The sequence below is a fragment of the Colletotrichum orchidophilum genome (assembly GCF_001831195.1).
Source record: "Colletotrichum orchidophilum strain IMI 309357 chromosome Unknown Scaffold_22.1, whole genome shotgun sequence".
NCBI lineage: Eukaryota > Fungi > Ascomycota > Sordariomycetes > Glomerellales > Glomerellaceae > Colletotrichum > Colletotrichum orchidophilum.
In genome coordinates, this window is record NW_019172978.1 from 321,794 (window position 1) to 333,890 (window position 12,097).

Genomic DNA, 12,097 nt, shown 5'->3' on the forward strand with positions numbered 1-12,097 from the left:
ATGCTGGTGTTGATGCTGATGTGTTAGGTAGCGTGGACAACCCAGCTGGAGACAATTGGACAGACATAAAGGATTCGATAGGTATCGTATCGATCGGTGGTCCGGGATTCGTCTGAAGTCATAGTTCCGTACTGCCACATTTATGTTTGAGTGGTGATCCTGGCAACCTGGCCCATGCGCAACTCTCCTCATCTCCGTCCAAATTGTTTCCCGAAGGCGAACGAACAGTGTGTCGGTAGCGAGAAGAAGAGACGAGGATGACTTGCCGTATGCTTACCATATTGTAACCAGCAGGTTTCCATTCTTGATTTAGGGTCAGTAATTCGTAGAGTCCGTACAGAAGCAGAAACAGAGACGAACTGGCCTCCGCTGCACGGCGCAAGTGCGGAAGGCCGGAGATGCCCATCTACAAGTCACAACTGCGATTGAACTGCTATCTCCGGCCTCAAGTGTTCTGGGATTGAGCGTGTGCCCTGGTCCTCACGTTGCTCTCTGCTCTGCTCTGCTCGGGCTCACGGTACTTCATGATACTATGCGATCGGGCAGTTCATCGTCAACGAACGTGGTTTTGGTGATGGGTGGAAGATGGTGCCTTGCTAAATTGTTTCGAGGCTGACGTGTTAGGTATCCCCCTGTGAGACTGTCCCGGTGAGTGCGCGACGGATGGCATTAGGCACATCCTAGTCAGAGACAAGGTCTCACGCCAGCTATTGGCGTTGAATTGGATCGAGGTGACCACAGTGACCTGGCGCTGCGGAATTCCATCGGCACGTCATAGGGTGGGTGGGTGGCAGTCTTGGGTTTCAGGCCGGGCGCTAGACCAGCACTGCCATTAGGAAACCTTCCTCCCCTCGCACTTGTCTTACCTGATGTGCTTATGTACCGGCCCCGTCGTCTCCTTTGGACAACCCTAGATTCGAGCGAGGTTTGTGATGGCATAGCCGCTTGGGTACGGATACGGTAGATGGTGCATCTCATCGGTGGTCGGAGAGTGAGATTGAGCATGAGGCCACTCCAAGTGCTCGTAGCCGGAAGAGAAATGAAGTGTCTACGGTATTCATAGCGGCGAAGCGAAGACTGAAGAACCATGTCTGGGCCTCTTCTTTGTTGGCTGGGCGACGAAACGGACTGAAGAAATGGCCGGGTGGATGGTGGGCAGACAGGTACTTACTACCTTATATAGAGTGAGCCCAGAGACCGAGAGAGTATGTATCCGTACTAAGGTACCCAAGGTGACCAAATCTCAGGTCGCTCCCACTTTGGCTGGCCTGACCTGAATTGAAATGGGTTGAGAACTTGAGATGGGCCAAACGGGCAATGGCGGGGCTCGGCTGCGCCTTACTGAGTGGGGAACTGCACATCCATGACCTGGCTGGGGGTGTGCAACGGGCAGCCAACCGGCAACATTGAATGCGCCCGGGGGACTGGATGGATTGATGGAGGTTGGAAGGAAGGAGCCTGAGAAGGAAACGGAACCCAGTGAGCAGGCACCCAGCAAATTGCCCCCTGGCAAGACGCTGAGGGAAGGCACATTGGAACAAGTACCTTATATCTGAGGTGCATTTCGCAGGGCAGGCAGGGCCTTCACAGATAATGTATTCGTACTCCGTAGGTACATTGAAAAATATACTTTGAATCTCTTATCCTACCACGTCTCTCACTCTGGGCAGCTCCGAGTAGCAGACCAGCCGCCAGCGCATTGATCAGTCCTCAATGGCCGACAGCACCGAGAACCGAAGGCGAAGAGAATCGTTCTATCGTCTTACATACAACGTGTGAGCTGTCCGTGGAACGAGAGGGCGGCAGGGGGCACCAAGGGCGGGCAATCGTGCGCATACAGGATTCGGGACTCGGGACTCAGGACCAAGTGAGAATGCTCAGCCACAGCCATCTTGCAGTAGAATGGTTTCCGTGTCGCACTTCCGCTCTTTGCGTGCATCCCAGACGCAAAGTTCCCCAGGAGCAGGCCAGTTTTGTTGTCCTGTGCTGAGCTGGTCGACCGATCCGCACCTCACCTTGACAGGGCGTGGGCATGGACGGGCATGGACAGGGGACTGCAAGGTACATGCTCCAAAGTCACTTTTCGCAAAAGAAGGACGAGAAACCCGAGATGGATCCTTAAGGTAGGTAGGTGCTCTTACCAAATACTTGTTCCCCAGTTCACTCCATATGTTCCATTAAGGGTGCTCTCCCGCGCAACCGCAACAACATCCCGCCTTGCCTGCCTGCGCCTGCTCCTGCACCGCCGACACCACCACACAGTCAGACAGAGAGAGACACACCCACCCATCCATCCAACATTCCTCCCTCTCCCTCGTCGAATTTTTCGTTCTTCCATACCATACAGGCCAACCTACCACGCGACAAACATATCGACGGCTACGAGCCAAACCTTACGGATATCGGAAGGAATACAAATCGACAAAAAACTAGCGAGGTCAAGATCGCGATATTGCGCCAACGAATTGAGGAGCAAAATTACGGCGACAATACGAGACGAGGTGACCGCTGCAGAACCCCAAGATGCCGGGATTCTAGCACACGACTCCCGTGTTTCTCTTCCTTTCCTCAGTGCGTCTTTCGTTCACCCCACAGTGCTTCGACTTTCCCTCCCGCCTCTGCAACAACGGTCGACTATACGCCGAGCGAGACGCCTGTCCGAAACATGCGAATGCCTCCATCCGCTCCTTCACGAGAGCTCCACCATCTTGAGAGCGTTCCAAGACATGCAGCGATAGCCCGCCCTGGACGTGGAAAGCGAGTCCCTTCGCTGTCATTCCAACCCAGCAAGTCTTCACAGTCGCTGTCGAGAAAGAACACTCGCTGGCCTCTTCAAGGATCCCGACCTCCTTCATCACACTCGCTCACCATGGATTGCAGCCATGTTCGTTTACTATCGCTGACGCCATCCCGAGCCCGTGGATCTTTTTTGGACTCCTTCGGCGCGCTGCTCACCATCGTCCTCGCCTGCCTGCTGATAAGGCCTGCCTCCGCAGTTCTGATCCCTTTCGACAACTGCTTGCCCGACAGCTACCGGAACTTCAACCCGGTACCGCTGCAATGGAGTCCCGTATACGTAGACGCTCGCTTCGATACCGAAAATCCAGATCACTATCTTCGAATCATCGTATGGGGCAATGTGTCAGGCTCTCTATACGATGTGACTCTGCCTGCGAAAGGCGATCCGCTCTGGAACGATTCTAGCCACACGGATGGCAAAATCCTCGACTACACGAGAGAAGGGAATAAAGTCACAACTCTTGCCAGCAAGGTTAATTTCTTGACCTACGAGCCTTTCAGCAATGTCTCCAGTTTCTGTAACTACAGTCTGGTCAACGGGTCATGTCCTCTGTCTCCAGTCTTCAACTCAACGGCCATGTAAGTATCCCTTCGGTCACGGCGTTCTTATCTCGACTGACATCTTTCTAGTACCGACCCTTACGGGAACTTACCCTCTGTCAACATTACGGCCAAGATGGATTCGTCTTATGCATTCACATCGCTAGCTGCGACTTTGCAAGTCATTTACGGCGACGATTCTGCGAAACATATCGCATGTGCTTCTGCCACAGTAACTCCGGACTTGGGCAGTCTCCGCGACCTTTTGCGGTATCTGCCGCTTGTTGTTCTTCTTTTCGTAGGGTTAGCGACCATGTTTGCCTCCGTTTTCAGCCCGTGGGGTTCGACAGACATCTTTCACTGGACGACGAATTATGGACGAGATGCTGATCTTTTGCGCCTGGTGACACCAGGATTTGGAGATTGCCTCCAGTATATCCAGTTTGTCGCTCTCACCGGTGGGCTAACTCTCAGTTATCCCGGATTTTACCAACCAGTCGTCAGTCAGGTGGGTTGGTCCGCGTTGATGTTCAACGAGAGCTTCGTGAGCAAGTCCCCAGGCTGGCAATCGATTCAAGACGGCATTTACGTGACCAATGGCTCTTACGGACTGCACCAGTATGCACAAATGGTGGGCATGACAGATGTCGAGGATATTTGGGCGGGAACGATGGTTTGGGTCTGCGTCATTGTCGCAGCCCTCTTCGTCCTCATCCAAATCGGCTTCTTCTTCCGCTGGGTGCTTCGATTCATCAGCGATACCCCTGAAGAGGACCTCCGTGCTAAGAACATTCCGTTCTCCGTGGGGAACGTTGTGCGTGTCGTCTTCAACTACCTCTTGCTACCCATTGTAGCACTATCAACATTTCAACTGGTGGTTGCGAGTCAGTCACGCGAGTTTGCCGTTGCTCTTGCTGCCATCACCCTCCTCATGCTGGTATGCTTTGCCGCATGGCTCCTGTACCTGATTTTTAGGACCCGGCCAAGAGCCGTTCTGTTCGATGATTTGCCGACTGTATTGCTCTATGGCCCCCTTTACAACACCTACTCGGACGAGGCGGCGGCCTTCGCTTTAATTCCTGTCACGTTGACATTCATACGCGGCATTGCCATTGGCGCAGTACAACCTGTCGGCATCGCACAAATCGTCCTGCTCGCCATCTGTGAAGTTGTTCATCTCCTGACGCTTCACGCGTTCAGGCCTTTCCAGTCTCCGACATCTATGAACGCCTATCATACGCTCTTCTCTGCCTTAAGGTTCACCACCGTCATGCTCATGGTAGCGTTCGTACCGCAAATGGGTGTCACAGAGGGTCCCAAAGGATGGATCGGCTACACCATCCTACTTATTCACGCCTGCGTGTTGGTTCTTGGATTTTTTCTGAACGCCTTGCAAACCATGATTGAGGTGACTGCGCGGCTGCTCGGTGCTGGAGGCGACGACACACGGGGCCTTCAACGCGGCGGACTGTCAAAGATATTTGGCATGCGACAGTTGCAACGTCGTACCTCTAGAAGGGAGAATGGTCCTTCCAGAGCAAGCCAACTGTCGACCACGGGCATGCTCGACGCGGACGAAAACTCAAAGACTGGATACGTAATGCGTGGAGGCAGACTGAGGAGCGAGTCGGCAGGAAGCGGTTTCCTCCTCCGAAGCCAACAACGGAGCTCTTCCGCACTAGACAGCATTGACCCGTACAACGGCCAAGTTCGCAACTTTGACAGTGGTAGCAACATCACCCCAACAACGCCAGGCGAGGTTAGCACATTCTCATTCCTTCCGTCACCTGCTGCAGCCACTCGACCTCCTGCTGCCGTCACCGTCGAATCTGCCGATCCATACTACCGACCTCCGCGACGCCGCGGTGACACTCTCAATGGATCATCCACATCCCTACCACAGCGAGCCTCTGTTGCCGATTCTCGACGTTACAGCCAGGGAGGTGCACATCTTGGCGACGCTACGGCAGACTTGGAAGCACAACTGTCAAGGGGCCCGACTCCTGCCCCTCAAGCCCCTCAAGCCATCAACTTGACCCCGAGAGCAGACTACTCGACGAGAGAGGTGGACTTTTACTACGGCGTTCGGGGACCCGCTCTCAACTCGGAGGGCATCGGTCGTAAATTGAGGACTGGCCCCGCCGATCCGACCAAGCCTATGGCTACCGCCGCAGGATGGTTCCGCAATATGTTTGGGGGCAAGACGAAGGAGAAGGGCAAAGGGTTCGAGGTTGTGCGAAGCTCGCGGATGCCTCCAGCCATGCGTGCGGCGGCCGACGCCGAGTACGATGCCGAGCCGCCACCAGAGGGCATTCCGGTGGCTATGGGTGTTTTGAGAAATGGACCCATTGAATCCGATGACGATGAACCAAAGAACAAAGCGACACGGAAACACCCCGAAAATGCAGAGAATTCGGAAAATCTGCTTAATGATGATGGGGTTTCGGTCATCTCAGTCGAATCAGAGATCGAGGAGATCGGAATACAGAAAGTGTCTGATGCACCACCAACCTTGCCAGGAATTGCGAGTTCCGGCAGCTTCAAGCTGCCCAGCCGGGTCCCGTCCAAGGCAAGCTGGTCAGCCTCACAGAAACTCAGGCGCCAATCCACGGAGTCAGACATCCCCGAAATACCTCGGAAGAGCTCAAAGAGAGACTCTGGTATGGCCCAGGGGCATTCCCCAGCTCCTTCGTTCAACCTGATACCGCCAACGTCACCCGCTGAGCCATCACATGGCGAGCCTTCGGGAAGCACAACAGTACACGGTAGTCTTACGTCGTCTCCCAACCCCGGGCGACTTCCCTTTGAGCGAACAGAATCTCATCAGAAACGACTCTCTTCCACTGGTTCATCCTTGGAGGAGTTCAATATTCGTAGGACGCCAAGTACTGAGCGGCCAACCAGTTATGGAGTAGTCGCGCAGCATAGTATCAGCAGAGTTGACCCTGGCTCCGATCAGCAGGTCGATCTACTAGAGACTTCTGCCGAACTCGTCGACGAACGAGGGCCTTCCAGCAGGAGTTCATCGGCGGGAGTCGGAGGTTAGTGAGACAGCACGTCACTCTGCCAAGGCGCACTTTCCTTTTCCTTTTTAAATAGGTAACTTAATGCCATGTCGGAGTGGCTTATGAGTCTCATTGTACACGATGTATAAATCTACAAGAGAGGTAACCTAATTCCTCGGTGCAAAGCAAGCGGGACAAGGTCGGGAACGGAGTATGGTTGTTACATTTGTCCTTGGGTGCTAATTAGCGACGGCGTCTTAAAAACTGGAACAGGCTGGTATTTGATGGGTGGCTTGTCATTCTTATCATCGAGGATCTCAATATTTTATGGATGATGTCGGGGCTAAGAATTATATCTAGTTGTGACGCTGCTTCCACCAGGTTGTTTAGTCCCAGATCAACATGTTAATGAATGATCATTCCGTTCAATTGCTCGAGCAGCGCAAAAAAACACCACAGACTTGACTTCCCAGAGTTCCCGTAAACCAGGACCTTAGATGTTTAAGTTGAGGCAATGTGGTACGGAACAGCCGGCGTTCTCGGTTTCGGGTACACCGGACTGGGTCTGTTGCAAGCACCTACACTATACAGCCTGTAGTGTTTTACTAAGCCACCAAAGCTGACATCCTTTCAAGTTTGGTAGTCAATGGCCAAGACCTGGTAACCACAGAGTGAAAAGGCACATGATGTTTGGTCAGGAACTGAACCCAAGTTGCCAACGCAACTCTTGGTAGCGGGCCGTTGAGAGACGGTGAGAGCGAAGTTTACAGTGTCGAATAACCCCGCCATCATTGCGGTGTTATCGATAAGATTACAATTACGCGATAAGAATTTTTTCCTTGACTGGCCCAGTTTGAACCTACCATTGCGACTCTATGAGCAGCTCACTCCTCATTCTCATCACTCGATTTGATTCCTTGCAGCCAATTTACGAGGATTTTATGAATCTCATGCCAAGAAACATAACATTTTCCTTCGTCTGAAATAAATAATCCTAACTCCGACATGGCGCCAACTCGCCCCAACAAAAAGTCAAAAAAGAGAACGCAAAAGAAGCCCGCCAGCCCGGCACTTCAGCTCGTCGAGGCCGCCACAAAACTGACAGAAGGCGACTTGGAGAATGCCTATTCAGCTGGGAAGGAAGCCCTTGATGTCACGGGTGAGGGGGGCGACTATGAGCTGGCGGCGTTGAATCTCCTGGGACAAATCAGTGTCGAAATGGGCGAGGTTGACGAGGCGACAGCGTACTTCCTACGAGCCGTCGAGCTCGATCCCGAAGGCGCCCTCGACGAGCGCATAGGCGGCGGACCGGAAAAGTTCCTCTGGCTCGCGCAGCTCAGCGAGGAGGGCGGGCAGGACAGCGTCAATTGGTTCGACAAGGGCGCGCAGTCGCTCAGGGGCCAGATCCAGGCCCTCGTGGACCTGCCCAAGAGGAACGCCGACCAGGAGACGGCGCTCGAGGAGAAGAAGCAGAAGCTCGGAGGGACGCTGTGCGCCGTTGCGGAGGTGTACATGACAGACCTGTCGTGGGAGGCGGACGCGGAGCAGAGGTGCGAGGCGCTCGTCACCGAGGCCGGACTCGTTGCGCCGGATTCGGCGGAGACGTGGCAGACGGTGGCGAACGTGAGGATATCGCAAGAGAAGATTGACGAGGCCAAGGCCGCGCTGGCAAGGAGTCTGGAGCTGTGGGTTAATCTGCCGCCGTTGGATCCCAATGTGCCGGCTTTCCCCACGCGGATCAGCCTGGTGCGGCTGCTTCTCGAGGTGGAGATGGAACAGGAGGCCATCGAGGTTCTGGAGAGGCTGGTTGGCGATGACGATCAAAGTGTCGAGGCGTGGTATCTCGGCGGGTGGGCTTTGTTCATTGCCGGCGAGAAGGTCAAGGCCAAGGGTGAGGCCCAGCTGAGCGAGGACGAGGAGGACTGGAAGACTACGTGGGATACGGCCCGGCGATGGTTGATGCGCTGCTTGAAGCTCTACGAGGCTCAGGAGTACGAGGACGAGAGACTGGGCGAGCACGCCAAGGAGCTATTTGGCTCCATCAACAAGGAGCTCGGCGACACACCGGCCGGGGCAGAGGATGAGGAGTACGATGATGGATGGGAGGATGCTGGCAGTGATGATGGCGAGGCGATGGAAGAGTAAATGGCATGGCTAGTTGCATATAAGACAACGTTATGACAACGTTATGACCACTGGGGAGTTTTCTTCGTCAACCGGGACTTGGAGTTTGGAGTTTGGTTCTGGGAAAAGTTGTCACAAGTCATGAAGTTTCTCTCCTCCTTCTCAATAGAAGGGTCGTTCACTGAGGCATATAGATGAGGGTTGAGACCAGAACCGCAACCATTTCTTCTTAGGTTGCCCCTCCAAAACGCCAATTAAATGCACCGAGTTCGTTTCCCCCAATACAAGGCAGGCTCACTATACTGCCTCGACCTTGAGCTTCTCGACACCCTCCGCCAGACCGCCTTCTTCCTCCTCATCAAAATCAGTCTTGCCAGCAAGGCCACGCTCCCACAGCTGCCTCCCCGTCAACTTGACAGGCTCCTTAACCTTGGCCTTCTTCAGCTCGGCGAGGCGCTCCTCCTCCTCCTTCTCTTTCAACTCCTTCATCTCCTTGATGAAATCTGCGCGCCATTTTAAGAACGTTTCGGGTGTCACGGGTGTTCCGTGGAACTTTTTGTTCTCCTCGCGCTCAGCGGCCAGGGCCCGCTCCTCCTTTTCCTTCTCCTTCTCCTGCTTGCGCTCTTCGACGAGCACCTCCGCGGCCTCTTTAAGAGCCGAAACGAGGGAGAATACCATGGCCATGCCGATGTTCTCCTGTATTGTCTCCTCGATGCCCTTGAGGAGCCGCCCCTTGTCATCCGCGACGCTGAACCACTCGTAAGGCGCAGCGTCACGTACGGATTGCAGATCGAGAGTGGGTGGCTCATCGGGGTAGGCATCTGGATAACGGACCTGGAGAAACATTGTCGGGGGGTCTTCCTCTTCGCCGGGGATGTCGAGGGCGATCTGTATTCTGAACTCTGTCTCTGAGATGTCTATGATCCGGGGTTCAGTGGATGGGCTGGCCCAAGATGGCATGGTGGGGTAACTGTACCGGTGATCTCATCTGGAAAGATGGATTCGAGCACCTCGCGCTCCTCGACTTGTTCTTCGCGCCCCATGTTGAGTGTGTGTGACTTCCAAGAGCTTCCTGTGAGATTGAGGCAATGCGCTGGTCGTTGTTCGTTACTACAGCTGCCGTTGAAGATGTAGCTAGTGGCTCGAGGCAGCCGTTGATGGCACCGAGGTACGTACATGCACAATGGTGGGGTGGTGAGTTGAATCTAGCTTAGCGTCACGCTGACCGCCCGGCAAATCAAATAAAAATTTCAGAATTCCTTGAGCAATTGCGACCGCTGTAAGTTCCCACCCGTGTAGTCCAGTCGCCTTGCTTTCTTTGCACGCCGAGAAAACGTTTACACTTTGCGATAGACCTTTGGCTGTCCACCACCACAACTCTCCACCACCTCTTACAGCCAGCCAATTTTCACAATGGCTTCCAACGGCGTCAAGAGAAAGAGTGCCCCTGCCGCTGGGAAGGGTGCTTCCGACGGAAAATTTGCAAAGAAGGCCAAGGTCGAGTCGAAGAAGAAGGCCGAACCCGTTGAGACCCCCGAGGACGACGGTGAAGAAGACTTTGAGGATGAGTCTGAGGACTCTGACGACGGCGGTGTTCAGCTGACCCCTCGCGACCGGGCCAAGCAGGCTCAGGCCAAGGGCAAGAAAGATGATGCGAATGGTGCTGATAAGAACAAGAACTTCGAAAGAGGTGAGGAACTTTCTTGGGCGATGCCTTGCCTCGCCTGGCTGGCGCAAGCTTGCAATTGCAAGCTAATTTGGATTTCCAACAGGTCAAAACTCCAGAGAGTCCCATGCTATCCAGAAGAAGCTCGCCCTGGAGCGCAAGATGGCCAAGCCACTCGCCGACGAACTCGCTCGAACCAAGAAGATCTGGGAGAGGTTGCGGAGGAAGTCCCACGTCCCGTCCGAGGAGCGAAAGCAGCTCGTCGATGAGCTCTTTACCATCATCACCGGCCGCGTCAAGGAATTCGTTCTCAAGCACGACGCCACACGCGCTGTCCAGACCGCACTCAAGTACGCCACAGCTACGCAACGGAAACAGATTACCCGCGAGCTGCAAGGAACCTACACTCAGCTTGCCGAGAGTCGATATGCCAAGTTCCTCATCGCCAAGATGGTAGTACAGGCTGACGGCGAGATCAAAGACCTCATCATCCCCGAGTTTTACGGCAAGGTGCGCAAGCTGATCAACCATCCCGAGGCATCATGGATCTTGGACGACATCTACAGACAAATCGCGACGAAGGAACAGAAAGCCATCCTTCTGAGGGAATGGTACGGACCCGAGTTTGCCCTCCTGGAGCGCAGCATGGACGAGAAGCCGACTTCAGACCTGGCGACGATCCTCGAGCAGAACCCCAACAAGAAAGCCTATATCCTCAAGAGTCTCAACGACATGATCAACTCACTGGTCCAGAAGAAGATGACCGGCTTCACAATGCTTCACGACGCCATGTTGCAGTACTTCCTCAATGTCGAGCCTGGAACGGAGAATTTCAACCTGTTTGTTGAGATGATCAAGGACGACGAGGAAGGTGACCTGTTGAAGAACATGGCCTTCACCCGTTCTGGCTCCCGTTTGGTGTCTCTGCTGTTGGCCAACGGTTCTTCCAAGGACCGCAGAAACTTGCTCAAGGCATACAAGGACAATTTCGTGCTGATGTCGGGTGACCCAAATGCCCATATTGTCATCCTCGCCGCTTTCGATGTCATTGATGATACGAAAATGACGTCAAAGGCCATCTTTCCCGAGCTGATTGGCGATGACAAGGACAAGGTGACAGATAATATCGTTGTTTCTACAACAAATCCCTTCGCAAGGGCAACTCTCCTGTATCTGTTGGAGGGACAGTCTAAAGCTCTTTTCCCTGCGAACATGAACGAGGACCTGGCCATCCTCAAGGAGGTCCATGAGATCCGCCAGACCACCAGTAAGAAGGACGCCGAGACGCGAAGAAAGGAGCTGGTTGCCGTTATGTCACCTTCGCTTATTACAGCCGTTGTTGAAGCTGCGCCGGTTTTGGTTGCAGACCCCTTCGGTTGCCAGCTGGTTGCTGACGTTCTACTCTCTACGGAAGGCGACAAGACGGCAGCTCTTGAGGCCGTAGCAGCAGTCGCAGAGGGTAAACCCGGTGCGGAGCCTATGGAGGTAGAAGGTGTTCCTACCCCGGTCCACGTCTCGCGGACAGCATCCGGAGGTCGGTTGATCAAGACGCTCATTGCGGGAGGCAAGTTCAACAAGGAGACTGGCAAGGTCGAGCCTGCCGAGCCGCCATTGAAGTTCGCTGATATCCTGTATCCGATCATCAAGGACTATATTGTGGACTGGGCCACGGGCCCTAGTTCCTTTGTCGTTCTCAACATGCTGGAAGCCGAGGACTTTAGTCACGCATCTGAGCTGAAGAAAACACTCAAGAAGCACAAGAAAGATCTGCAGAAGGCCGCGACCGAAGAGACGGCCGAGCAGAAGGTGGCCAAAGAGGCCAAGGCGCAGAAGGATAGCGAGAAAAGCGAGAAGGGTGCAAAGAAGGGCAAGAAGGGCGGTGCGAAGGCAGACAAGCCCGTGGGTAACCTTGGCACTAAGCTTCTGCTAGAGAAGTTGTAAGCGATATCGCATAAAACGTAAG

At 54.1% G+C, this 12,097-nt stretch overlaps 4 protein-coding genes across 4 annotated transcripts; 3 read left to right on the forward strand and 1 right to left on the reverse strand.

Annotated features, from left to right (window-relative positions):
- Window positions 1-2,665: 2,665 nt before the first annotated feature.
- CORC01_03665 (uncharacterized protein) lies at window positions 2,666-6,385 on the forward strand (the record flags this gene model as incomplete). The annotated part of the gene is made up of 2 exons (XM_022615314.1): window positions 2,666-3,378; window positions 3,430-6,385. 2 exons carry the CDS (start codon window positions 2,666-2,668, stop codon window positions 6,383-6,385), a joined length of 3,669 nt encoding a protein of 1,222 aa, XP_022478240.1.
- A 964-nt stretch (window positions 6,386-7,349) lies between these two features.
- Window positions 7,350-8,489, forward strand: CORC01_03666 (TPR domain-containing protein; the record flags this gene model as incomplete). Its single annotated transcript, XM_022615315.1, has 1 exon — window positions 7,350-8,489. One exon carries the CDS (start codon window positions 7,350-7,352, stop codon window positions 8,487-8,489), a length of 1,140 nt encoding a protein of 379 aa, XP_022478241.1.
- Window positions 8,490-8,765: 276 nt separating this feature from the next.
- On the reverse strand, window positions 8,766-9,511 carry CORC01_03667 (RWD repeat domain-containing protein; the record flags this gene model as incomplete). Its single annotated transcript, XM_022615316.1, has 2 exons — window positions 8,766-9,385; window positions 9,445-9,511. 2 exons carry the CDS (start codon window positions 9,509-9,511, stop codon window positions 8,766-8,768), a joined length of 687 nt encoding a protein of 228 aa, XP_022478242.1.
- A 370-nt stretch (window positions 9,512-9,881) lies between these two features.
- On the forward strand, window positions 9,882-12,075 carry CORC01_03668 (CPL domain-containing protein; the record flags this gene model as incomplete). The annotated part of the gene is made up of 2 exons (XM_022615317.1): window positions 9,882-10,158; window positions 10,241-12,075. The coding sequence occupies 2 exons, from the start codon at window positions 9,882-9,884 to the stop codon at window positions 12,073-12,075; spliced, it is 2,112 nt and encodes a 703-aa protein (XP_022478243.1).
- Between the last annotated feature and the right edge of the window lie 22 nt (window positions 12,076-12,097).